At 34.1% G+C, this 27156-nt stretch overlaps 3 protein-coding genes and 1 long non-coding RNA gene across 18 annotated transcripts; 3 read left to right on the plus strand and 1 right to left on the minus strand.

The window, feature by feature from the left end:
- Nucleotides 1-5212: 5212 nt before the first annotated feature.
- LOC127258456 (E3 ubiquitin-protein ligase At3g02290) lies at nucleotides 5213-8551 on the plus strand. 5 transcript variants are annotated; one of them, XM_051285302.1, is made up of 6 exons: nucleotides 5218-5465; nucleotides 5823-5950; nucleotides 6033-6212; nucleotides 6746-7172; nucleotides 7254-7363; nucleotides 8237-8551. In XM_051285302.1, exons 3-6 carry the CDS (start codon nucleotides 6096-6098, stop codon nucleotides 8264-8266), a joined length of 684 nt encoding a protein of 227 aa, XP_051141259.1. In that variant the 5' UTR covers nucleotides 5218-5465; nucleotides 5823-5950; nucleotides 6033-6095; the 3' UTR covers nucleotides 8267-8551. The 5 variants fall into 5 exon arrangements, with proteins under 5 accessions (XP_051141260.1, XP_051141259.1, XP_051141258.1 ...); XM_051285301.1 differs by having other exon boundaries at nucleotides 5900-5950; XM_051285303.1 differs by having other exon boundaries at nucleotides 5213-5465; nucleotides 5900-6212; nucleotides 6800-7172.
- Nucleotides 8552-9304: 753 nt separating this feature from the next.
- On the plus strand, nucleotides 9305-13870 carry LOC127258370 (ultraviolet-B receptor UVR8). 2 transcript variants are annotated; one of them, XM_051285184.1, is made up of 8 exons: nucleotides 9305-9721; nucleotides 10003-10199; nucleotides 10812-10859; nucleotides 11245-11353; nucleotides 11546-11717; nucleotides 12645-13076; nucleotides 13174-13365; nucleotides 13439-13870. In XM_051285184.1, exons 1-8 carry the CDS (start codon nucleotides 9466-9468, stop codon nucleotides 13485-13487), a joined length of 1455 nt encoding a protein of 484 aa, XP_051141141.1. In that variant the 5' UTR covers nucleotides 9305-9465; the 3' UTR covers nucleotides 13488-13870. The 2 variants fall into 2 exon arrangements, with proteins under 2 accessions (XP_051141141.1, XP_051141142.1); XM_051285185.1 differs by having other exon boundaries at nucleotides 11245-11314.
- Nucleotides 13871-14747: 877 nt separating this feature from the next.
- On the plus strand, nucleotides 14748-22602 carry LOC127258239 (uncharacterized). Of its 10 annotated transcripts, XR_007840276.1 has the most exons (8): nucleotides 16109-16248; nucleotides 16420-16511; nucleotides 16639-16737; nucleotides 17751-18007; nucleotides 18141-18398; nucleotides 19083-19192; nucleotides 19755-20537; nucleotides 20653-22602. It is a non-coding gene; the product is annotated as an uncharacterized LOC127258239 (long non-coding RNA). The 10 variants fall into 10 exon arrangements; XR_007840273.1 differs by lacking the exons at nucleotides 19755-20537; nucleotides 20653-22602 and adding an exon at nucleotides 14748-15034 and having other exon boundaries at nucleotides 15819-16248; nucleotides 19083-19313; XR_007840272.1 differs by lacking the exons at nucleotides 19755-20537; nucleotides 20653-22602 and adding an exon at nucleotides 14748-15029 and having other exon boundaries at nucleotides 15819-16248; nucleotides 19083-19313.
- Nucleotides 15679-18525, minus strand: LOC127258238 (cytochrome P450 85A1). Its single transcript, XM_051285015.1, has 8 exons — nucleotides 18221-18525; nucleotides 17667-17988; nucleotides 17409-17558; nucleotides 17088-17330; nucleotides 16918-17004; nucleotides 16746-16824; nucleotides 16123-16229; nucleotides 15679-16027 (listed from the first exon to the last, which is right to left on the minus strand). Exons 1-8 carry the CDS (start codon nucleotides 18409-18411, stop codon nucleotides 15815-15817), a joined length of 1392 nt encoding a protein of 463 aa, XP_051140972.1. The 5' UTR covers nucleotides 18412-18525; the 3' UTR covers nucleotides 15679-15814.
- Nucleotides 22603-27156: the final 4554 nt, after the last annotated feature.

The raw sequence follows: 27156 nt of genomic DNA on the forward strand, positions 1-27156 counted from the left end.
ACTCGCCATATGTTGGCCTCTATTACGCCTGTTATGCTGCTCTTCCTCTCTGAACAAAGACTCTAGACGTCCTGCCTTGGATGCAAGATTTGCCAAATCCTCAACATCCAGGGCAGTGAGTGCCTTTCTTAAGCGATTATGCATATTCCGGACCACTAAATTGGTCATCTCTTTCTCACTGATTACCGTAGGACATCGTCCCTTCATCAATCGTACCCTTTCTATAAACTGTGAAGCAGTTTCTTCTGGATACTGTCTCAATTCAAGTAAATCAGTTAAAGAAACAACTGGTAAAGGATTAAAGAATCTAGCGTGAAATGCCATTTCCAATCCTTCCCATGTCTGAATTTGTCCAGGAGGTAGACTTACAAACCATGAAAACGCCGTTCTGGTAAGAGACAAACCAAACAGCTGTAACTTATAAAAAGGGTTATTGCCAACCTCTCCTAATTGTGCTGTGAACCGACCAACATGTTCTATGGTGGAAGATCCGTCCTCCCCTGAGAATGCATGAAAGTCGGGTGGTCGAAAATTCCTTGGGAGAGGGTGTTCATGAATGATCCTTTCTGGGAAAGGTCTTTGATATGCAGGGCGGTTAGCCATCTGAGGAGTTAATCCATACTGATCCCTTAATATATGTGCAATCTCATCAGGATCTACATGAAAGCGTTGATGATCAGGAACCTGGAACGGATCCTGCACAGGAATATGAATCGGATCATGTATATATCCTTCAGGCCTGTCCTCCCTTGTATTGTTCGGCTGCGAATTGGTAACCCTTGGTCCCAGTGGAACATTGTTGGGAAAAGTCAAAGGAGTTTTTCCCCGATCCATTCGGTTGGGATTTGTGGCACTTGGGAATGTACTATCCACGAATGATGGCCCTGCGAAATTTGCCTGTGGTCTGGACGGTGACACTCCTGGTGGCGTTTGAGTGGGTTGAAGACTAACCCTTGACAATGCTTGATCTATCATGTTCTGCAACTGACTCTGTTGCTCACGCAACATGTTCGTTTGTTGCTCACGCAACATATTCTGCATAACCAAGGTATGCTGGTTGTTCATTTGTTGAACATAAGACCACCAATCAGTTGGTGGTTGTGGGATGTCCCCGGCATTTGGCACAATGGGTGGTGGAACGGATTCTCCCACCGGTGTCGAAGATGCTTGCGGTTGTGACCCTGCCATATGGACCCTTCCGATGATTCGGCCGGATCTAAGACGTATGAAATTATCGCCGGAATTGGAATGAGCAATTTTGTCTTGCTCCCACTGTGGTCGCCAATTTGTTGATGTAATTTTTCAACAAAAATAAAGTAAAATTCAAAGATATAGAAAATATCCTTAAACTTGATTAATTAGTGCCTGAGATTAGGAATCTCTAAACACTGTATGGTACAGAAAATAAACTGGAAAATAAAAGACTGAAATTTAAAGTGGTGATCCCCAAATCTGACTTTGCTTTGTTGAAGTTGATTGAAGATCCCTTGCCAAATGATGATCCAAATCCTTAAATATTCCCTGGGAAACCGTACTGAAAACCGTCACCCGAACGGTTACAACGTCTCCTTCTCAACCGTCTTCCAACCTTTCTTATGCTGACACGTGTCCCCAGCAGACCAAAAATTCCCTATATTTCACTCCTTGAGCCGACCACAGACCTTCCGCTCTTTTGGCCCGACTGCCAATCTACAATAGTATGGGTCCGACCGCCAATCCTCCCGACTTGCGAACCATCTGGCTTGAGGTCTTTCCGCCTTGAGGACTTCCCGACCTGAAAACCTTCCGACTTGAGGTCTTTCCGCCTTGAGGACTTCCCGACCTGAAAACCTTCCGACTTGAGGTCTTTCCGTCTTGAGGACCTCCCGACCTGAAAACCTTCCGACTTGAGGTCTTTCCGTCTTGAGGACTTCCCGACCTGAAAACCTTCCGACTTGAGGTCCTTCCGTCTTGAGGACCTACCGACCTGAGGTCCGTCCGTCCTAATGACTTTCCGTCTTGAAGACCTACCGACCTGAAGACCTTCCGACCTGAGGTCCTTCCGTCTTGAGGACCTACCGACCTGAGGTCCTTCCGTCCTAATGACTTTCCGTCTTAAGGACCTACTGACCTGAAGACCTTCCGACCTGAGGTCTTTCCGTCCTGAGGACCTACCGACCTGAAGTCCTTCCGTCCTGAGGACCTACCGACCTGAGAACCTTCCGTCCTGTATTTTCCTTAGAAATAAATAAATAAATTTATTTTCCTTGATTTCCTCACGGTGTCCTTCAGCCAGTTCAATCAACCCTATTGCCAGGCCCATTCTTCTTTTTTACCTTGGGCTTTTAACCTAATTCTAAATTTCGTACGTAACAGTTACTATTGAAAGAAACTCATCCCACCCGTGATGTTGAAAGATATTAATTGAACAATCGATTGCTACTGTAATTTATTTTTTGTTCTTTTTTTTTTGATTTATTATACCCATTTATGTTATTTAATAATTTTGTATTCACAAGGTTTTGATGTTTTGAGAGATAGAGTGTCTTCTTATATCATTTCAATACTTTATATAAGCCGTGCAACACGCTAGTTAACATATATAATAATAAGATTAGGATCTATATCATGCATATAAAAATATAAATTATCAATATACAAGTATAAAAATTTACACAATATCTTATCCTTAAAAATTTCATAATTCTTTAATTTTCAAAACATTTCTATCAATGTATTAGCATAAGGTGTGATAAGAAACATTCATTGTTACGAAACTTGAATGAATGTACAACAATCCAATCGATAATTACTAAATAAAATTATGAGACACTTAAAAGGTGTGTTTGTTTGGGGGTTTGGATTTTGAGTTGGGATTCGAATAGTAAAAATTTTGAATTTAAATAGTTGTATGATGTGATATAAATAGGTGTTGATGTGATGTTTTGAATGTAAAATTGATTTTTAGTATAATATAAAAAATAAAAAATAGGTGTTTGATTTGATATTTTTAGGGAAAAAAAATTGGATGAATAGTGTAAATCGAACCCAATCCCCCAAACAAACACACCCTTAAGACATCACTATAATATTACAAGGGATGTATAATTGAAAAGGTGACTTTAGACATTGCATTGATGGTATTTAATAGTATAAACTTATCTTATACTCCCTCGTGCAAATGTGTGCTCATTTGATCGGGCACGGATTTTAATAAAAGTAAATAATAGTTGTTAATTTTTTCTTTTACAGTAAAAAAACAATACGAAAGTAAAATGATTTTTTACTTAAAAAGAAAATGAGAATATTTTTCGATAACAACCGAAAAAGAAAAATAAACATAGATTTAAATGACAGATAGAGGAATAGATATGTGTAATTTTCACCGGCCATCCAAATCAGTTACAATAATCAACTAATATAAGCTACCATAATTTTGACTATTACAATTGTATATGAAATATATATAAAAATTGTTATGACAAACTTGTTCCAAACAATCTTATTTTATATAATCACAAATCTATTCCAATAATCATATCAATATTTTCCGATAGAACAATTATCCAAAAATATTATTAAAAAAATATACAAATATACACACATTAATATAATATATACTATCTCCGTCCATACACAAAGTAAACATTTATTTTTGGTGCTGTGTTTAAAAAATAATAGTATTTTAATTATAGTGGGTGGTTAAAAGTAGTGTAATAATATTTTTGCCCTTACTTTTTTGTGTAAAAGTAATAATGCTGTGTAAAGTAGAGTATTTGTAAAGTGGAGTATTTAATGAAAGGTTTACTTTAATTAGACGCCCCAAAATAGAAATATGTATACTTTATAGATGATGAACGGAGAGAGGGAATATCATTTATTCATCAAAGTCAATCATTCACCATTTTTTGTACTATACAATAAAAAATCAATTAACGTTGAGTGAACATATTGATTATTACTATTATATTATTATATATTTTAAATAATATTTTAGAGAATTGTTTAGAAAATTTGTAAGATTTTATACTATTTATTATTCCCTCGGTCCCATATAATTTGTCCATATTTTATATTTTCGTCCGTCTCATATAATTTGTCTTTTTTTTGGAAATATGATAATACAATTTAATTATATTTTAAATTTTATAATTTTAATTAAACTATTTAGTTACTTTAATCTTAATCTATAATTATTTTTATTATACAATAATTACTTTTATTAATACACTTTTTAATTAGTTACTAATTATATTTTACCTAAATTCTCGTATCTATATCGGATGGAGGGGTAGTTGTCTAAGGATGTGTTTGTTTGAGGATTGGATTTTAATCCCACTATTTATTCCATTTTTTTCCCAAAAAAATCAAATCAAACGCCTATTTTTCATTTTTGTTATTATACTACAAATCAATTTTACATTCAAAACATCGCGTTAACACCTATTTATATCACATCATACAATTATTCAAATTCAAAATTTTTACTATTCAACTTCCAACTCAAAATCCAAACCCCAAACAAACACACCCTAAATAAATATCAAATTCTAAATTTTATTTTAAATTTTTATATTTAAAATATTATATTTTATTTATATCATACTTCATCAGTCCTATATAATATGGGTTTGGCGGATAATAAAAATAATTATTATATAGTAAAAATATTATAAATTAAAGATAACTATAGTTTAATCAATATTTAAAAAATTATAAAATTTTAAATTATAAAATATGATTAAAATATATAATTAATTTTTTTTAAAAAAATTATATATAACTGACAAAAAAAATAAAAAATATGAACAAATTATGGATAGAGATAGTATTTAACAATTATTTAAATTCATATCCCAAATCTCAGGGTGTGTTTGTTCGGGGATTTTCCCCCAAATACACTGTTCATCCAATTTTTTTTTTTTTCATAAAAAAACATCAAATCAAATATCTATTTTTTATTTTTTATATTATATTAAAAATTAATTTTATATTCAAAATATCACATCAAACACTTATTTATATTATATCATACAATTATTTTTTATTATTCAAATCCGAATTAAAAATCCAAAGCCCCGAACAAGCACACCCTAAACAAATACACCCTAAATGAACAAACCTTAGGCCCAATTTTATTGGTAGCAACATTATTAAAAATTTCAAAAAGCAGTGATTAATGCCCAGCTGTCTCCGCCTAACAAATAAAATCAAATGCAACACAAATGACAGCGACATGCAAATGAAATGAATATTCCGTCCCACCCACCGCCGGGGCCTCAGCTCCGCGCATTCATTTGTCCCTTTTCATCTCGACCCACCCCCATAAACAATTAGCCTCAATTTCATCCGTTTCTCAAATTACTCAACTGTAGTCTGTAGATACTGTTTCTCAAACATCTACCTGCCCGAAACGGGGAAGAAAATGACAACCGGCTGATCCGTCGACTCTCGGGTTACGTGAAAAATCTGTTCTCGATCAATTGGTACTTACATTTGAACGTCGGTTTGTTAGGCGAATTTGTTTTTTTCAGTTCAATTTCGCTTCATTTTGCCCTTAATTGTGTGGTTGGAGTGGAGCGAATAGTATCGATTTTTTCTTCGATGAATAATTTGGGCGTTTTTGTAGGGTTTAGGAATTTTCGCGTTTTGTTTGTTTGGAATAATTTAGCCCGTTGAGTCGATTTCGTGTTTAATTTTTGTGGGTGGGTAATTGAGGGTTTATTGAGAAATCTTACACTTGAAACAGTGGTGATATCCAGCTGTGTAATTTTTTAGTTTTTCTGCAGCGAATTTGTATAATTTCCTTCAAATGATTACTCTATATTAGCTTGATCCTGCAGGTGGTTGCCAAACTAATTTCTGTGGTTTTAATGTCTCCAAACCTAAGAGGAAAAAAATACATTTTGGTCTGATGCAGATAGGATACATTTTGGTGTAATGAAGACAGTGTGGTAATTAGCTTCCGCAGGTTTCACTCTTGCTGCAACAGCTTGTATTTTGTGATGTTGCGGTTGGATTGCTGATGCTTTGGTGATTGCCTGCTGGCATAGGCACACACACATATACATACAGGTTGTAAGGATTACAGTGGACTGACTGTGTTGCTGGTAAACATGGGTGCTGCTTGTTGTTGTTTGAGGGATGAATGTGAAGATTTTGCTAATCCAAACAATGCTATTTTTCGGAATTGCATATGCCTTCGATGCTTCATCCAAAACTTTTTCCATTTGGTAATGCATTGCTCTCTTCTGTTGAATACACACACACACATACGTATATGTATATATATAATATGTGTATACGGTATTGACATGTGTTGGTTCTTTTCAGTGATTCAAATGTTATGGTTTGTTACTTTTTCTATAGCCATATGTATTATAGATGTCCTACTCCAACCCTTTTATTGCTGTTTTTGTAGACTCAGCTATTTATATTTCTCTAGTTAAATGTTCTGTTTTCCTATCAATGATCTTTCAACTTGAGATTTTGGAACATTATGCGGTAGGAGAGATTGTCTCGAGCTTCTATGGATAACCCTTTTGATGCTTGATTAGCGGGTTTTCTCTAGATGGAATTATTTATTTAACTGAGTCGGTAGAGTTTCTTCTTTCAATATAAATGTTGCATCCATTAGAAAAGTTATCATAATTAACAGAAATTTTTATCTGCACAAGTATGAATTTTATTTTATATGATTATTTTGTCATGGATGTTCAATGTGTCGACTGTAAAAATTGATATAGTCAAGTGTTGCATGTTTCAGTACTCATCACTGTTCCACAGAGGAGATGAACACGCTTTAACTTCATCTGCTCAGGGAACGACATCCTTAAGCCCAATGTCCTCTGTTGATAACTCTCTAGCTGATACGTTTCGCTCTCCTCCAAGACCTCTTCCTTACGATGCAGATCCCAGGTACTTCCGATTGCAGCGTGATGGACTTGTGTCCCGAAGGGAGAAAGGTTCGAGCCATTCCCATGAGGAAACCGAGCCGTTAAGAGCAAGTGAAGTTGACGAGCAATCTGAGTCTTTGAGTAGCAAGAAGAAATGGAATGAGTTCACATGTGATGAAGATAAAGATTATACTTCAAGATCATCACTGAAGCATACATCAGCTAAAACTACATCAGGGTTTGCTCATATTTATACATCCTCAGAAGATGAAGATGTTTGCCCCACATGTCTTGAAGGTTTGTAATCTAAACCATGTTCTCCCATGTTACTTTGAATCTCAATAAGATGTTTGTTTTATTACCTCTGATGCATTGCAGAATATACTACCGAAAACCCAAAAATAATTACACAATGCTCGCACCATTTTCATCTTGGTTGTATATATGAGTGGATGGAAAGAAGCGACAACTGCCCGGTTTGTGGCAAGGTAATGCCTGCTTACTAACTCGTCCTTCCCTTTAGTATCGTAAATTCCATTATACTTTTGTGTGTGGTTTAGTAGAAAATCTTTATTCTTTCTTTCTGGATTTGAGCTTTTGTTTAAATTATATTTTGATGCGTATTTTGTGAGAGAAAATATTTTAATATATGTAAATTCCATTATACTTTTGTGTGTGGTTTAGTACAAAATCAACATCACTTTCTCAGAAAGGACTGTAAATCTTTAGAAAGCACCGTTCAATTGTTGTGATTGCATAAATCAAAAGTTCAGATAGCATCATAGATATTTGTATAGGAGCACAATATATATTCTATAGAGCGCTTCTAAAGCAACAAATCTACTTGTTAGAGCACCAATTTAAAAAACAAACAGATGACACATAATTCTTAATTCAAGAACATAGTGCTATCTTGCTATCTGGACTATTTGGTGCTCTCCGGATATTTACTTTGTGCTTTCGGGGAAAATCAGCACGGTGCTGGCGTTTAAGGCGTCAGCACTGTAACCAAAGCACTCGTATTTTGATGTGATATTTTGTGAGAAAAAATAATGTATCTATATTGAGAAAAAAAACATATCCTTAATCCTCGTATGGGATTACATTTTTGAGTTGCAGTCCAAATATACTAATTTGTCCCAAGTTTTCAGAGGAAAAATGTTAAATATGCATTCTCAATTGCAATGGTGTGCAATTTTGTGTAGAATTTTTAACAAAATATAGATAGATTTTTTGGAATTTCTTAACTAGGATGAAAGATTGATGACATTTGACTTGGGTGTATTAGAACTTACCCTTCTTCTATATGTATTGTATTTAGCTATCTTCTGAAATATCATAATGCTTGGCTTCATTTGTAGATGATGGCGTTCGATGAGACGACAGCTTGATCTTTCTGGCCTTCCTACAGCTCGTCGTGGATGAAGCCAACCGCCTACAGAAACAAGAATAAAAGATAAAGAATCAGACAGTGTAAAAAGCTATTTGTGTATGTATATACTATACCCTACCTTGCTGAAAAATGTTGTTAAACGATGATGCTACTCTGTTAGACTTGTTTCTCTATTGTTGTATTTTTCAAAAAAGTTCGGAAATTGGTTTCATGTGGAAGGATGATATATGTTTACTACTGGATTGATGATTATGAATTTAAGGGTTGGGGCATTGGCCATGAAGTATTACTTTTTCCTATAAAATGATTCATCTTATATATGTAGTGTAGATGTGACAAAATACAAAGTTACTAATTTTATTTTTATAGTAATTATAGATTTTTTTATTTCTATAAATATCTTATTTTATTGATACGGCAAGTGACCTAAGGCAATCGAGGGTTTGAACTCATGACCTCATGGTTATAAATTCAACCCCTACACCACCAGGTCATTCTTTAAGGACTTGTTGTGGTATTTTTTCATTATACCATGTATTGCAATTTTTACATTTGCATGGAACTTGTTACACTGACCTTCACATAATTTCAATCCATTATTCATTTTTAAACTCGATATATATATATTTTTTTAATTTTCAACAAACACTTTGAAAATTTTGAATTTCAGGAATTTTTTCATCCTTGTGCTTCAAATGATATACTCAAACATATTTTAAATACATACTTATTCAGTTATTTAATTGTTTTATTGATTTCTTGAAAACCAATTTATTTTAATACAATTAATAAAAGTAAAATAAAAATAAATTCAGAAACACAACCAATCAATTCATACTAATATTAATATGCCTATATTTTTGGAGAAAAAAACTGTGCTGTGATAAATGGGAGGTACCGGGACCGTGCGAATATGGGGAAATCCAGACCGTTAAACTGTGGGGTCTGTTTCATAATTTGTACGGATTTTTCTGGTGTTGGAAGTCCCGGGAGGTTTCAGGGGACACCCAAAAATATCAACACGTGCACTACAAACTACCTATTTGCTTGGAAGGCCGGTAAGAAGTTTTTCTACAATTAGTCTATCGTTGGATTTCTTGGTTGCTCTCTTCAATTCCCTGAATTGATGCGATAATCAGTCCTCAATCGTCTACGGTCCGTCGTCATCGAGTCTCGACAATTGGAGGGAGTGCGGATATGGAGATTGACGAGATTCTGGGGGAATCTAAGCACACAAGGATTCCGACAAAGAGTGTCATTTACATTTGGGGATACAACCAGTCGGGCCAAACGGGTCGGAGGGACAAAGAGGGGAATCTGCGCATCCCGAAGCAGCTGCCGCCGGACCTATTCGGTTGTCCCGCCGTCGGTGGAAATTCGCGGTGGCTGGATATCGCTTGTGGTCGCGAACACACTGCAGCTGTGGCCTCCGACGGCTCGCTCTTCACATGGGGTACGGTTGCGTTGTTCTTCCATTTTGCTGCAGTTTATTTCTCCAGTTATTACCCAATTCTTGGCGGATTGAATAATTAGGGTTAGGGTTACCTGGATTTAGTATTAATTTGATTGGTTTGGGGGTAATTAAGTTCTTGAATTTGAGATAGATTGATGTATTGATTTTAGTGTTTGAAGTATTTGTGTTTCAGATTGGTTCTTGACTTTGTGTGAATTAGTGATTTTCTTTTTCTTTTCTTTTTTCTTTTTTTTTTTTAATTTTTTGGAAATTGTAAACAGGAGCTAATGAATATGGACAGCTGGGGGATGGGACTGAAAGGGGCAGAAAGTACCCAAAGAAGGTGAAGAATTTGCAATCTGAATTTGTGATATCTGTGTCCTGTGGAGCACATTGCACTGCTGCAATTGCCGAGGCGCGGGGAGAAGAAGAAGGGTCTGTACCTAAGAGGAGAATGTGGGTATGGGGGCAAAATCAGGTGGGTTTGTTATTCATGTTCTTGAACAATTTATATATATATATATATATGTGTGTGTGTGTATGTATATAAGTTTACACGACACTGCTATTACCGGATATTTGTTTCCACCGAGCATCACTTAAATTCGAAAATTAAGAATCTGCGAAATCATCCTTCTACTATTTTAGGTCAATCAACATCATATCTATATGATGGAAAATGAAAAAGATGTCTCTCTACTCACTAGTTACTGTTTTGGTTTAATATTTCAGCTTGTAGTCTGTGTAATGATATCATTCTATTTCTAGTTTAGTATATTTCTCTTCATACTATTTACATGTGGAGTTAAAAATAAAAAATAAAAAAATTTAATGACTGTGAGTTTCTTCTAGATAGGAAGCTTTCTAGATAATGTCAGAAGTTACTGTTAGAACATGACTACGAATTATGCATTAAAACATTTGGAGTTTCTGTCTAAGCCTAAAGTTTAATTTGAAAAATTGTATTGTATTGCCTTTGTGGCTAATGTATTGTTTATCATCGTAAAGTTGAATGAGTAGTCTTTTCTTCTATAATTTTGTTCTTAATATGACATTTATGTTGAATTAATTTTGTATTCCACCTTACCAGGGTTCCAATTATCCACGCCTCTTTTGGGGAGCGTTCGATTCAAACAAGGTACCATGTCATTTTCATTCCACAACACTCACTCTATGCATTGATTGACCTGTAACATCGTAAATGGGATGCTTAGTTGAGACAGTTGTTGTATGGTATATCTATTTGGATTTTCTCATCTCATTGCACGGTCTTTTTAAATTTTTTTTTTTGCATTTGTAGCTTATATAACAACCCACTTACACATATATGGTCTTCAAACCATTCTCGAAATTATGTGTTATGATTTTCATGTGTTAATACCAAATTTGTTTGTTTCTCAAGTGTAAGCTTCTATCTTGTTTTCCTTTATCTTCCTGGTATGTAATTCTTGCCAATGTAGACTGCCGTTTTTTTAATTTTATGCTGCTGATTAATTATTTCACTCACACTATAATCATTCAAGGTTGTTCAAGTTTCTTGTGGTGCTGCTCATGTGGTTGCTCTGTCAGAAGATGGATTCCTTCAAGCATGGGGTAATGTCCGATATGTCCCATATTTACCAATTGTGCCCGGTGTGTTTGTTCGATTCATGCTTGTTAAGAAGACATGTATTTTATAAATCTTTGTTAATGCCTGTCGTGCTTGTTTATTACTTTATCTTTGTTTGTTATCTTCGACACATGAAAAATGTAAGGCCAGAGCTATTCAACTTGAATGTTTCGCATTTTATTAACCTTAGTTTTGTAACTGATCTGGTAAATCAGGCTATAATGAATATGGTCAGCTTGGGAGAGGCATTACATGTGAAGGCCTTCAGGGGGCTGGAATAATTTACAGTTATGCTAGGTTCCTTGATGAAGTACCCAAAAGTGTGACGATTACCCAGGTTTCATGTGGAGAGTACCATACTGCAGCTATATCAAATGAAGGCGAGGTGTAAGTGTTCCACCGGATCTTCTGATCAAGATACATGCTTCTGTTAGGCATATGAGTTGGGGTGTGAGTTGTCCAAATGGCTTGGGTTATCAGAAAATTTAGGACAAGCATTATAATGGGGCGTTCAAGTTTGAGGCTGGGTTGCTTGGTTGACTTCTGCTCGTTCCTATTCTATCTATCTATCTATCTATCTATCTATCTATCTATCTATATATATATATGTATTTAGTTTGCTAATCGGAATGATATGCCTGCACTGGAAAATCCAAGGAAAAGGTTTTTACCAATGAGGACTGCATAGTTACACTGGTCATGTAGTGAAATAGATTAACGTTTCTTGGAAAGCTATATTAGATGGATCTCTTAAATCTTGAAGGTTATAAATCTATTCTCGAAGGTTTTAGTTGTTAAATACTCCTAAGTACATGCTCAAAATTTGTGCTAGTGTTACCGGCAGAACCATATGCTAAAAGTAGCTGACTATTGATGCTAACATTTGCATTCTATTTGAGTGATAGAATTGAGTCTATGTCTCGAGACATTTGTGTCTATTTGCTTCAACTTACACACCTTTCTCATGATCTTTCTTCCCCTGTTTTTATCCTTAAATTTCATCTTCCATTTTTGTTGGTGGTTTGTAACTATGGAGGTATCAACTTAGCTTTCATGTTTCTTCCCATGATTCCAAGAATAGGTGAATTCAAGTAGTTAGTTTTTAGAGGACGTCAAATATAAATTACCAAATTTATTAATCCTAGATTTCCGAACACTAGAACCATCCATTCAACTCTACTCAGGTACATAGAAATGGGCTTTCCTTTAGCTTTTTCTTCGATGGAGCTGATCTTTATTGGCTTTTTACCCTTTTTTACCCTTTTTTACGAGTTATGTTAATAATAGCCTCGTAACTTTTACTTAACATTGCAGCTATACCTGGGGTCTTGGAAGCATGGGCCAACTAGGACATTGTTCTCTTCAATCTGTCGATAAAGAACTCTTGCCTAGGCGTGTAGTCGCCCTAGATGGGATTTTCATTAAGGAAGTCGCATGCGGTGGCGTGCATACGTCTGCTTTGACCGAGAAAGGAGGGCTGTATGCTTGGGGGGGTGGTCAGGCAGGGCAGTTAGGTCTCGGCCCCCTAAATGGATTCTTTTCTTGCACACCTAATGTGTCGCAAAACATGCTCAGGAACTTACCAGTTTTGGTGATCCCTGATGGAGTGAAGCTCGTCTGCTGCGGTCATTCTCATACTCTTGTATGTAATAAGGAAGGTCGGATATATGGATGGGGTTACAACAACTACGGCCAGGCAGCTAACGAGAAGACTACTTACGCATGGTACCCTTCTCCGGTTGATTGGTAGGGAAAATGATATTACTTTTACATCCATCGTAAATTGTATGAAATGATGACAGAAATTACAACTGATCGAAGCTTTTTTTACTTTTTCGTTTAGGTGTGTTGGGGAAGTTCGGAAATTAACTGCTGGAGGTGGGCATTCAGCAGTGTTGACGGATGCGTATTCTTTGAAGGAGCTTTGTGAGTTTTCATTGGCAAACAGTGTGACTCTATCGAATGCATCGGAGATTGAGGATATAGCGTTAAGAACTGGCTCTGATTCTTTAGCTCGGTATTGTGAACGAATAAGGTAGTAAAAATGTGTTGTCTTTTTGAAAGTTTATTGGATCCCATTAAACATTTTCCCCGTTGTGATGGTGCAGGGAGCATTTGTTGAACGGTGGAGATTCGATTTACGGAGGGCTTAGCTGAAATCGCAATTTGAATTGATGGTACAGCTTAAATTTGCCCTCCAGTTTTAATTTTCTTGATGTAGAAAGGAATTATCTTGTGTTAGGAAAGTAGGGATTTTATCTTTTGTGTAACTTGAAACTGTACATGTTGTTATGTTGTATTGGCGATGAACTCATCGATGATGATCGCCGGTTGGGGTTTCCGGCCTCGAAGGAATTAATAAAGAATATGTCTGTAAATTTTAGGATCATCCATTCGACTGGTTTTGATCTTTAGGAAGATACAATTGTAAGGAACAATAAAGACATGTTTTGATTGTAAGTTGAATTGTGGTTCAAGACATCTTGATCTTGATGTATATACTCCAAAATATATAGGTTTTGTTGTTTTTTTGGATTCTACTCCAAACTTTTACTATTCAAATTTTTATTTATTTATTTATTTTTTTGTTTAAATATAGCATCAAACAGTTACTTTTTATGTGTGGCAGGGATCTGTAGTCGTCGAGGCCATCCGTTAGGGGATGACATCTATTATACTTAGTTGAGTGCTTGTTTGCTTTCTTTGCATATTTTGTGCTTGCTTGTGAGTTGTACTAGCAAGATTCTAATGCGAATATGAGTTAGATATTTGGTTAAATAATACCAAAAATTTAAAATAAATAAATAAATGCATATATGTAAAGCTAATTGGAAAGTTTTGAAGAATTTTATAAATAATAAACAATTACATATATGATGTAAAATTAAGTAAAAGTAGATATTTATTGTAATAATTTTTTAAGAAAAATTGTTCTATAGTAAATAATGCCAAAATTTAAATTTTGTTTGCCCAAGATTTTTTTTTTTCCCTCGACTTTCAATAAAAAATAAAGATCTGATTTGATAGCAAAATTTTTGTCACAGTGTTAAAAGAAAATTTATTGGATAAATTCACCGACTATAACCGGCAAAATGCGGAGATATCATTAGTTAGAATGGAATGTATCTACGGTTGTACGTACAACTCGTAGTCGAACCCGTGGGAATCACCAAAATGGGATCCAATGTTTTGACAATGTCATAAGTATTCAATACTGCGCACGTTTCTATCTGTTTACGGAAGATGATGACGGACACGGACACGTGTCGACTAGATGATGTTCAATGCAGTCTTCTGTTGATCCGATTTTTTACTGTACAGCCCTTAAATTAATTAACGCAGTAAAAATTTACTTACCATTCGAGAATCCCACATCGGCTGTGGAAACCGATATTTTTTATTATATGAACAAGAATTTGGAAAGCAAAACGTAATTCACAGAGGGTGTGGTGGCGGGATCTGCGCGCGCTCTGCGAACCCTAAACCCGTCTCTGCCGGCAGGTTCGGAGGCAATGTGAAGGGGTTGTTTCTCCGGCGGTTTTCCCCTGAAACAAATAAAAACACCGACGCCCTGCGCGCGCAGCGCCCGCATGTGTCGCCGCCGGTTGGCTCGAAGGTGGCGCTGCCGATTGATAGATATATGATATCTTCGTCTGCAGTTGCTGGTTGTCCTCGCCTCTCGGAGCACCCTCATTTTTTGTCTGGTTTCTTTCTGATACCGAATTTTCTGTTCTCATTTAATTTAGCTTCTTCTTCAGTTTTGGTTTGTTATTTGCGTATCGACATTGAGGATTGATGCAAAATTCATGTCTATTCTCATTTAGCTGCTTCTTCAGTTTTGGTTTGTTATTTGCGCATCGACATTGAGGATTGATGCAAAATTCATGACTGTTCTCATTTAATTTAGCTTCTTCTTCAGTTCTGGTTTGTTATTTGCGTATCGACATTGAGGATTGATGAAAAATTCATGACTTATTAGTAAATTTCATTCTTATTGCATATTTGTTGAGCTAAATGGTTTCTGAATTTCTCTAATGCTCATTTTTGTACATCCGAAAAAGCTACTCTGATCGACATTGAGGATTGATGGAAATTTCAGTGCAAATGAAAAAGTGGCTGAAATCTTCTTCTTCTTTTTCTTCTTCGTAATTTCATTTTTATTCATATGAAGGTAAATTTGTTGTGCTAAACGGTTTCTGAATTTCTCTAATGCTCGTGTTAGCCGAAAAATTTTACATCCGCAAAGCTACTCTGATCGACATTGAGGATTGATGAAAAGTTCAGTACGAAATAGATATTGGCTGAATTCCTCTTCTTCTTAGTAATTTCTTTTCACTGCATATGCACGTAATTTTGTTGTGCTAAACGGTTTCTGAATTTCTCTAATGCTCGTGTTAGCCGAAAATTTTTGTACATCCGAAAAATCTACTCTGATCCGCTGGGTCAATTTGGTTGCCTCACTCTGTACATTGTTATTTTGGGTGTTAGCGTGCAGAAACCCTAATGCGAAGCCCGTTTGGCGCTTCAACTCTCGGAAATTTCATAAGCTTGTCTCCACCGACTTCCTTCCATGTGTATTTGGTCACAAAATAATGAAGGAATGTGGAAATCTCGGCCAGTCCTAGTTCTTTCCCGGGGCATTGCCTGGTGCCTCCTCCGAAAATCAGGAACTGGTGTTGATGTTCTAGGCCTTTATCCTACATTTCATTACATTCATTATAAATGTCGTTAGTTTAAGGTTATGAGAGTTTATATTGAAATTATTATTAGCTTAGCATTTGTGAGTACTAACCAGCCATCTCCATGGATTGAAGGCTAGGGGATCAGGATAGAGATGTGGATCATAGTTAACTTCTCGCGTGTAGACGTATATCCTCCACCCTTTAGGAATGGTGTATCCTGAAATTGAAAGAATCAGGTAAGTGATACAGAACTGTTTCATAGGATTAGTGTTTAATAGCAGAAGAAACTACAAATCTATTGTTGGTTTTTTAAAAATTTCATTTTAGAGGGCGTTAAACGTTTTAATTACAAGTTTTCTGTATTGGAAGGGATATGGAATTGATATCCCTTTTCTCTTATCCAAAAGCATAGACAAAATAATTGGCTCGGGCAAGAGACGGGTCATCAGTGGATGTCTTAGGCTGGAATGATAGGTTTTCCATGTGGATCATGATAGGGGTAGGGTCCATGTTCATATTTATTTATTTTTATTTCTTATCCCATGATTGCTCCTGCATGCATCCCTCCCCTGGCTTTTCTTTAATTTATTTCATTTTCAAAAAGATGAATACTTTGATTATTACAGGTTGAACTGCTGCTAGTAATTTCAGATTTTTCCTGCGTGCTGCTAATTCATTAAGAAAGCAACGGGGAAAAAGCTCTAATTATTGAAGAAAGATTGTTTGTGGGTACCATTTATTTCCATATCTCTAGTTGTTTTCCTCAGAACTCCATTCACTATTGTGGCTAGTCTTGATGTCTCATATATGACCTGCACTTGGAGTGAGAGGCAAATGTCAATTAGCTCAAGATTATAGTATTACAGTAACTGTCGTTGTGTGACAAAGCAATCACTACTACTTACCGCACGTGTGAAGCGCATGGATTTGTAGTCATTGTAATCTATAGGATCCTCAGGTCCTTTTCTTTCTCTTATTGCTATATGTTCCTTCTGAAAGATTTAAACATGAGTTAGGATCTGTGACTGACTGTTATTGAAACATAGACATTGCAATATTGAAAATCTCCACTTACTCTCAATTCTTCGAGTACTTTTGGATGATCATGAAGATACTTGACTGCCATCATAGAAGTAGTTGACACAGTCTCATATCCAGAGTAGAGAATTGTGATGATTAGGTCAATCATCTCCTCGTCGCATAGCTTGTATTTATTTTCTCCACCCACTAGGTAACCAAGCATGTCCTGTTGATTTTCACCTGATGATCTTCTTTCTTCTATCAGTTGTCTCAAGAAGGTTGTAATGTTCTGTCTTGCCTGTGATGAATTTAAGTAAAGTTCTTAGCATACCCGAATAATTTTGAAACAAATTAGAAGAAGCTCAAGGATGTTTACCTGAAGTCCTTGACGATAGTTTGTGTTGGGAAGATTGATGGGGAGTGAAATAGTCCCTAACACCAGTTTGAAGAAATCAGGCATGAATGCTTGAGATATACCACCAGCTTCATTGCTTGCTATTTGCCTTAGAGATGATAGGAAGGCCATCTGAAAAGTTAATGATCGATTGTTTTAATTTCATGTCAAAAGTGGGAAAAGTAAATCATAGGTTGGATTGGATCTACATTTTTTTTTTTTTTTTTGAAAATTACGAACCTCTTTAGTTTTCTCCTGAATGTCCACAATTTGGTTATCCCATTTACTGAGATGGGATCTCATGAAATCATCGATTTTTGGCAGGAGTTGATCCTTAATCATGGAAGGGCTGATGAGAGAAAGCAATGCTCCTCTCATATGCTTGTGGGCAGAGCCATGGACAGCTGCAATATTGCATTTCCCTAAGATGTCCAACATTGACTGGGGATAACCAGGGACAAGGCCTTTAGCTTCATTCACCAGGATGTACCTGTTAAGCTCTGGATCCATTGAAACAATGGTGGGACATCCCAGTATATGCGATTTGAAGAAGCTTCCAAACCTATAGAAACACGGAAATGGTTAGTCAAGCATCCTCAACAACTGTAAGATCATTACCGGTTTGACTGATCGCATGTGTTTTTTACAGTTTTCTCTATATTGGCTATTATACTCATCTTAACATGCATAATCCTTTTTGTGATTAACGTGCAGAAAGATTGGATTGGAGATTGGAAAAATCAGAAACAAGATTAATCTCTTATTTTTTGCAGAAAGAATGATATAGGGGAAACCTTGATCTCTGGCTTTTCATGAAGCCTGGACCTTGCTTTAGAAACTCCGTAGTCTCCCCAAAAACTGGCCACCCCATGGTGCCAGGAGGCAATCCTTTCTTCCTGTACCTGACCTCATTCCATCTCAGTAAAGCAATACTCAAGATGCATAGGCCCCAAAAGGCCCCCAGGATCACAAGTAAGGCAGCCATTAATTCTCTTTGTTTCTAGAAACTCTCTCTCTATGGCTATTGTAGAAAGTGTGAGGGGGAAGGGGGGAAGAGCTTTGAAAGCTATGTGATTTGCTCTAGTTTGTACGGGCTGGTCATGAGCTCGTGCGGGTCTTTATATAGAGCTTATGAAATCTATGAATTATGGAGAGAGGAAATGGGGTAGGGGTGGGGTTGGGGGTTGATAATACGCCAAATCATGCATGCTAAGGGGGGAGGGACCTGGCTAAGCTTAGCTTAGCACCCCAGTCTTTTAGATTATTTAAAAACTAAAATAAAAAAATTAATGAATAAATGGTGGTATTAAATTTTATATTAAAAAAGTAATTATAGTAAGGATGTCATAACTTTTTAAAGAATTGCGAACACTGAAAATATAATTGAATAGTGCTTAAATGAAAGGCATGGTACAATATCTCGGCATCTATATAAATATAGTTATTAATTAATAATAATATTTTATACGCATAAGAGTATATTTAATTAATACTCCTCGTAAGCACGGCCTTCATTCTATAGGTTCATCGAAGTTGCAGCAGTAAATTTTTTTAGCCAATCACTTTGATATGTTGTATATATAATATATGTATATACATATGTTTTTTTAATCCACAGCATTGGTTGTCATTATTAATCATTTTGTTATTATCCAGCTTCTTTTATAAAGTGCTGGAGCCTGGAGGGAAAGTTTTGTTTAATGAATCACTCTACACCATATGCTGCGATGAAGTTCCTCAATAATTCATTCATGAGCTTTTAACAGGTTAATTCTAATTGTTAACTGGAAAATGTATATATTTGTATTTTCTCCATCTGTTGAATATTTAAATGTATAGCTCTTGTATTCATTTTTGTCCCATTACTGGATATTTATTAAACTTTTATGGGGCAGTGCTGGAGAGAAGCTCCATTTGACTGATATATGTTTGAAACCATAGTGGAGCACATGGACACCACCCTAGTAGAAGCATAGCCCTGCTGCTAACTAGTTCACATGTCTGCCAATTAGATCTGCACACTAATTGACATTTCTTGGTTAGTGAGTGTGAATGTGAATGCTTAATTCATGGAGTAACCGATACTATGCCAATGAATAGGAGAGTGTAAATACACTATGCATTTTTTTCCTTTTCAATATTCTAAGTTAGAACAATGAAGTCTGCAACTGTAAACTGTAGATCCTGTTTAAATTTAACTTCTCCCGTGAAAATTGACCCTTGACTGTGTTTTGCCTCACTTCCGCTTTCTAGCTTTATGCCATTGTTCCCCATGTTCTAATCTTGCTCATAAGTCAAAATGCAATGACTTTTTTGAGCCTTGTGCAGAGGGAGACTATAAATTATATAGATCAGAGGAAGAACCCTTTTCCCTGCTGAGTAATGGTAATCCACTAAGCTTGATTTATGATTGGATTTAGTGAGAGAATATGATAGAAGTTTGCAATCTTGCTAATCAAACCCAAATTTATTGAAAGTGACCCTAGATTTGTTTTCTTTCAGTCACGCATGCCCACTAAACCACATTCACATTCAAGTTCTATCTCTTGGGCAGAGCTCATTTTCTTTTTCAGTTATTTGTATGTTTCTTTCGATAGATTTGATAAAATTTTGGTTTGAGTTCGATATTAAAATAATGTATGATGAGATGCTTTTTATGAGAATTCAAATAATAAAAACCTAATATTTGGAGGCAAAAGAAACAAATTTTTTACTACAAGCATGTTCTTTATGCCTAACAATGCTTCATTTGATTTGCTTTGACTAAATTAAGCCCCTTATCTTAGCATAGAAAACATAACCATAGTTACAACAGGTGTTCCATAGCATAGTTGGGACTACATTTTTTTTTTTTTAATCTTTTGATGTGCATAAAAATGACAAAGGTAGAAGTTAGGTATTCGTTGAATACAAAGGATAAAACAAAATATGCTGTGCACAGTCTCTCTACGGAAAATAAGAAGAAAAAAACAGATGCATGTTTAAATGTGTGTGTGGAAAATATGGATATCGATGGATGGATGTGTTGCATTTGATATTGAGCAAAAAAAGGCATGCAAATGGGTGACGCCGTACACAAAAGCGTACATGCTTGACTAGTCTCATCAGTAGGTAAGATCATTTGTAATATGTGTATACATACTCCTAAGACAGGATGGTTTGTCTTGTAATTCTCATTTACTATTAATTTTCTTCTCCTCTCTCATCTTTATTTATTGACTTTCAGTTGATACTGATGCCTTGTCATAAGGTGTCATTAAAGGTGGGCCGGACAATGACGTGAAGAGAAGTGTGGATCCTTGAGAAGATACTCAGAAAGGGATTTGACGCAACTGACACAGTGTGCCTTTTGCACTTGAAAGAAATTTTTTGGTAATCATCCATCCCTCACTAGAGGTTTTTTTAAGGTACGTGTTATTTTACAATTTCATTTCTGCCATTCCAATAGGAAAATTTAAGTATGAATTGAGTTTCATTCATGATTAAGTTGAGATGATTAGAACCCTTGAAGCTTTTTATTTTTAGTTGTTTTCTGCACAGATAACTTGTTAGTCTTACTGATATTAAGCTACAATTTCTTGTTAGTTTTTAGAGAGAACAGAAAAAAAGGATATTGCCGACAATAATAGAAATTGAGGAGGTAGGAAATAAGACCTGTAAATATTATAGTATTTAAATTTGGAAAATAGAATGGTGGGGCATAAGAAAATGGTGGTAGCAAAAAGATGAACACGGAAACTACAGAAGGAAACAGACAATTTAGGATGGAAAAGGTTGCATATACAAACAATAATAATATAGAGAGAGAGAGAGAGAGAGGAAGAGAGAGATGAATGTTTAGTGAGAGGCACACATGCAGAGCTTAACTGGAGAGACGTATTTGCTTCATTAAATGTGTGATATGCAATCAAAACTCCAGAGGTGCACGGGGGCCTCCATTTTGTTTGTTTCTGCTTTTTGCTAAAGTTGGTACCCATCCCTTCCTCTCCCTACCATTATTTTCCTCCTTCCAAATTATTGCATACATTTCTCCAATTTCATGCATTATATTCTGAATAATGTCTCCCATAAAACGATAAATAAGCCATTCTGGATATATACTAACCCCTTGCCGACTCCTTGTTTCTTTATATTGTTAATTTTCTAGTGTCATCATAATTTATTCAAGATCACGAGTCAGGGTGTTGATAGTGTACACATTATAGTAACGAATTATAGCTTCTACAAAATGCCTATATGATCCAATTTATTGTTGAATTAATTTATATAGATTTTCAATTCTAGTTATAATTCCAACAGTTCATACCCATTAATTATTAAAGACTGCTTTGTTTGTTTTGTTGTAATACAACAACAACAATAATAATTATAATAATGTTCAGAGAAGACATTGATCTGTAACAGTAAAACCTTCATTGTTGGTCTTTTGCTGTGATGGTTGACGTATATCTAAATGCATATATAGATATAAACAATCGGTACGATTGAATTCTTTTGGTACAGGAAATTAATGTTTGTTCTATAGGGTGGGTCAAGAAAATTAATGTCATAGGTCCTATTGTTTAGTTGAAATTTCCATTAGAAGCATCCTACTTGATTGGTTATGGTATCAATTTTTGTCCATCCATATCAGATGATTGCCAATGGATATATACATATATGCAATCTATCACCTCATCTTCTTACACATATATTAATCCCTGAACTATTATCTGGTCATTCTATCTAGCTGGTAAATTAACAAGTCACGCTTTGGTACAGAGGGTAAAGATATTGACTCTTGGGTCATATCTCGTGAGTCTGTGTGTCTGCCATATATTCCTATTATATCTATTTATCATTGTGTAAGAAGGCATATTCTGACTATGTTTATTTACAAACATAGGGTACAGAAAAACAGTGTGAGGTTACAGCCACAGGGATTGTTTTTGTTTTTATTTCTATTTATTGTATATAATTGAAATAGAAGTATTACTGTTGTATTACCCTGAAATTGGAATTGGAATTGGAATTGGAATTGAAGAAGATATGTGTGAGTGAGTTATTGCGTACGTGTGGCATTGAGAGGGACAGAGGTTGAAACATGGGCCTCTGATGATTGACTGCACGTGTGGGAGATGCATCCACGTGCACTCGTTTTTATTCACTTCACTGGGAATTGAATTGAATTGATTGGATTTTGTCCTTTTCCCCCTCCCTCACCATTATTGCCTTTCCTGCTCATCTTTTATTCTCCCCCCCATCCATCAATGGTCTCACCTAATTCGGACTTTAATTGATCATTTATTTATTTATTATTATTATTATTTGATTAAATTCATTCCCTCACGTCATTGAGAATAATACTTACTAATTTTTTTATTTATGTCTATATCACTTTGACTTGATTGAATTGAACATTTGAACCTAGCTCGCTTCTGTATAATTTGAAAATTTCGATCACGATAAATGATTAGATAAAAAAAGAAAGAAAAAGGAGTTTGTTGCTTCTGCTTTCTTTCATTTGGATTGTGTTTGCTTTAGAGATTTTAAATATTTAATATCATAACTATAAATGATTGTTCAATAATTACTTTTATGTAAAATTACTCCACTTGTTCATAAATAATCATATTCAAGAATGTTCACTGGCGGTGATCTAATGATTAAGTAGTGATTGGATTTTTATTATATATATATATTTGTAAAATATAAATAGAGAATAAACTGATGTGGCAAGTTTACCAATCTGAAAAAAGATTAAATATTTAAGGACCTGTTGAGACTAATTTACTTTGGTTGTAAAGGATGTTTTTTAATAAATAAAAAATAATGATGCATGATAGAAAAACTAAAAAAACTCCAAAGTAAATACTCTATCTTCATCTGACTGTTACAAAATATATATATTTTTATTTTGTGAGAGATTAAATTACAAAGTAACTATTTTATTAAATACTCAATTTTTTTTCATAAATACTTTTACTTTACGTCACATCGTTACTTTTATATAAAAAAAAGGACAAAAATATTATTGTATTATTTTTATCTATTTATTATAATTAAAATACTATTATTTCTTAAATTTCGTGCCAAAAATAAATATATATTTCTTACTTAGTCGAGGGAATAGAACATTTAAATTTGTTACAAAGAATAAGCCAAGTTGGCAATAAAGACTGACTATTTATTAAGGCACAAGAGGGTTGTAGACTTGTAGTGGTAGTAGTCTCTATCTTCACCATACTATGTTTATATTGATAGATAGGTATCTTATTTACTTCTATATAACTTTACGCCATCCCTTCCATGAATTCGAAGCAATTATGATGGGAAGAAGGAACATATCATTTCAACGTAATTAATTAACAAATATGTGTTACTAATTTCTCCTTTGTGATTTTCTTTACATTAAATATTTTATATACTTGTAAATTATCAGTTTCATTCTCTATAATTCATTTTCTATTCTATTTCGCAACAATATGATCAAATTTCATTTAGTTTCCATTCAATTCAAATGAAAATTAATTCTATGTATTGATATATATGGATGATCTTTTGTAGGAGAAAAAATGTTTCTTTTATATATGATTTTTTTGGGTTCAAATAGTAGTTTAAAGTACTCCATTTGGGCACAATCGACGTATTTCATTTATGACATGATATTTAAGGTTTGTTTAATTGTAATTTGATGTTAATTCGAAATGAATTATTAATTTGAGTTTTTGTTAAATATAACCGAATGTGATATTTTATAAAATGAAGTAATATATTTTTTTTGAGAAAATATGAGGTAAATAGCGTTGATTTGGATTCAAAATAAATTTTCTTATAGAAAAAACAGAGCTTAAGGTAGTAGATTTTAGTGAGTTTTTATTCTAGATAGACACTTTATAAAATGACAGTGAGTTATAATATTATTTTATTATTATTTTTTTTATATCGTAGTATTGTTGATACTTTTGAAATATAAATTAATATATATTATTAAAAAATTAGAATACATAAATTATTTTATTATTATTTTTTATATTGAAGTGTTGCTGATGACTTTTTTATTAAAAATATTCTTAAAACTATATATCAATAAATAATATATAATATAGATATCATTTTATATATAGTAAATTTTTTTATTATAATATAAATAAAAATATATGTATTTATTTATGATCAATATAAATTAATTTTTTATAAAATTACATAGTTATAAATATATATATATATAAATATTTATTTATTGAGTAAAAAAATTAAAATTGAATGAATTCCGCGTGTAATATCTTATAATTCAATTACGTATCAATTGTATTGAAATTTTTTAAGAGAAAATATGTCTATTGTTATGGGGTGATATGAAATTGGTTGTAAAACACAAACAAACACGTACATATGGAGGCAGGATAAGAAAAAATAGAGAGTCCCGATGCGTTCCGCTGTGCGTGCGTTCTAATTCTTGAGCTGATCTGATCTTATGGCGGGTTCATCTATTAATAAAATTAAATAAGGAGGACCTCAGAGCAGGCAGACAGATAGCTTAAATTAGCTCATTGTCGTTTTCACGTATGGTCCCTTTGTCATCCTAATGCTATGCTATGCTGCTGCTACGGCTACAGCTACAGCTACGGCTACAGGGTTAAATTTAGGCAAGTAAAGTTTTTTACAGAGAGGGAGTCATATGGAGTATATGTCAACTGGGAAGTTGCAGCCTTTCTCCTCGTTTAACCGCCGCTCACTATGCCTATCCCTATCCCTATCCCTATTCCTATCCCTATCCCTATCCCTATCCCTATCCTATCCTAGTCTTTTCACTTTTTATTTACTACTGGACTCAATCAGACTCCTTCCTTCCGGCAAAAAAGATACACTTTCACAGCTTTACTACAGTTTTGTTATTTCAATGTCGGATCGGATCCCTCATTTATTTATTTATACAAGTATTATCCAAAATGGGGATTATGGAAATGGTTCGAATGATTATCACTCGACCCTCTTTGGTATTTTAATCTAATCTCATTTTATATTATTATTATTATTATTATTATTATTATTATTGTTGTTGTTGTTGTTTTAGTGACAGTAATAATATATTTTTTATGTTTAAAAATAATTAATATTTTTGAAAATCCGCAGTTACTATTCTTTGAATGCATTTTTGAGTAACGGGTCATCTCTTGTTGGACCGGAAGGAGTATTATTCTTACTTGACGGTGTTTTTGCCTTGAGTTCTTTTTTTATCTATCTAGTGTGATTGCCAAGTTTTATAAGAGTTTTTGGTGTGTTTTGTTACCATTTCCAATTTAAAACTGACCAGTAACCAAAACCACCCTTACATAATTTTGTTGTGACTATTGAAAATCATAAAAAAATATCATAAAGAATAAAGATTTATATATTTTTGTTAATATTTATCTTCCCACGAGTGGGCTCACCATGGCATGATATAGGTAAATATACAAAATAATTCATTATGTATTTACAGTTAACTTTTACTCTTGAATTCTCAGTGTCCAGGAGAGTGACAATTCTATTTATTTATGGTAAAATATAGAAATTTTCTTTTTTCTATAGAAAATAAAAGTGATAATTGAAAATTTATATTGCAATAACATTTCAGGTTTAATATGAATCCCTATTAGATTTGGGTTGAACCTTAAAGATTTAAAGAACAATATAATTGGGTAGCAGATGAAAGTTTGGCATGATTGATTAAGTTAATCATTTAATATGTGAAAATCGAAAGATTATGAACCAATTGATTGAGAATCTTCTATAATGATTTGCATAAATGATTGGTGATTAGACTCTGGCTATTTTTCTCACCTAAGAACAATTAATTATTGTAGTGTTTTTTCTTCATTCACAAATCACATGCACACACATATGCTTGAGAAAGAGAGTGATATTTTTGTGACCATCAATTTAAGTCGTTATCATAAAAATGAATAGAGAATTTTATAGTCTTTGAAGTGATAACTGAAAAATAAGACAAAAAACAACTAATCATGGATAATACAATTTTATCCTTACTATATGTTTTTGTAAATTAATTAGTACTATATATTTATATTTGCATGAGTGAGAGTAGAATTAATCTTATACGTGCATGCATGTGACAGATAATTAGCTAGACAGATATCGACTTTTTTTTTTTCTCTTTCTCAACCAAATTAAATATCCTATTCGATGTCCCTTTTGCCTCTTCTATCAGGCATCTAAGGCACCTGAACTTCATTTTCTTCGATTATATATAATTCGATTCTATCTCTAGGGTTTTTTTAATATATCCCGTCGTTATCTTGAAGCATGTATTTAGTAGAACGATATTTAGTGAGTGGGGTATTTGATTTAGATAATTAGAGTAAAATACATATCTTGAAGTGAACTTAAATTTGAAGTTTATATTATGAATTCATGAAAAGTGTTTTGAGTTTTATTTGGTTTACTTTGTTCGTGATTTTGTTGAGTTTTGGTTTAAACAGTTAATTGAAAGAAAAAAACTAAATAAACAGAGCCCTTATAGTTGTTTTTAAGGAAAATGTGTGTTAGTATAGTTAAAAATGTTAGCCTCTACCTTATACTTTGCTATATAGAAAAAATCGAATAATTCACCATGAATCGTTTATATATATATATTTATGATGGTTGTCCGAGTATAATTTGAAATAGAGTGAGCCATTCTAGTAGAAGGTGTGTTTCTACATAGTTTTCACTTTAATTTTGTTGTATTCAATTGAGTCGAAGATAA

This window comes from Andrographis paniculata, unplaced genomic scaffold (genome assembly GCF_009805555.1).
Source record: "Andrographis paniculata isolate CXL003 unplaced genomic scaffold, ASM980555v1 Contig59END, whole genome shotgun sequence".
Taxonomy (NCBI): Eukaryota; Viridiplantae; Streptophyta; class Magnoliopsida; order Lamiales; family Acanthaceae; genus Andrographis; species Andrographis paniculata.

Bases quoted from the DNA above. Each gene is read 5' to 3' on its own strand.
- LOC127258238 (XM_051285015.1), bottom strand. From the start codon at position 18,411: ATGGCTGCCTTACTTGTGATCCTGGGGGCCTTTTGGGGCCTATGCATC. The intron at 17,331-17,408 runs GTAAACATCCTT...AATTCATCACAG, and splicing joins ACTATCGTCAAGGACTTCAG to GCAAGACAGAACATTACAAC. The intron at 16,825-16,917 runs GTAAGTAGTAGT...CTCCAAGTGCAG, and splicing joins CCATGCGCTTCACACGTGCG to GTCATATATGAGACATCAAG.
- LOC127258456 (XM_051285302.1), top strand. From the start codon at position 6,096: ATGGGTGCTGCTTGTTGTTGTTTGAGGGATGAATGTGAAGATTTTGCT. The intron at 6,213-6,745 runs GTAATGCATTGC...TGCATGTTTCAG, and splicing joins TCCAAAACTTTTTCCATTTG to TACTCATCACTGTTCCACAG. The intron at 7,364-8,236 runs GTAATGCCTGCT...CTTCATTTGTAG, and splicing joins ACTGCCCGGTTTGTGGCAAG to ATGATGGCGTTCGATGAGAC.
- LOC127258370 (XM_051285184.1), top strand. From the start codon at position 9,466: ATGGAGATTGACGAGATTCTGGGGGAATCTAAGCACACAAGGATTCCG. The intron at 10,200-10,811 runs GTGGGTTTGTTA...CCACCTTACCAG, and splicing joins GGGTATGGGGGCAAAATCAG to GGTTCCAATTATCCACGCCT. The intron at 11,354-11,545 runs GTGTGTTTGTTC...CTGGTAAATCAG, and splicing joins ATATTTACCAATTGTGCCCG to GCTATAATGAATATGGTCAG.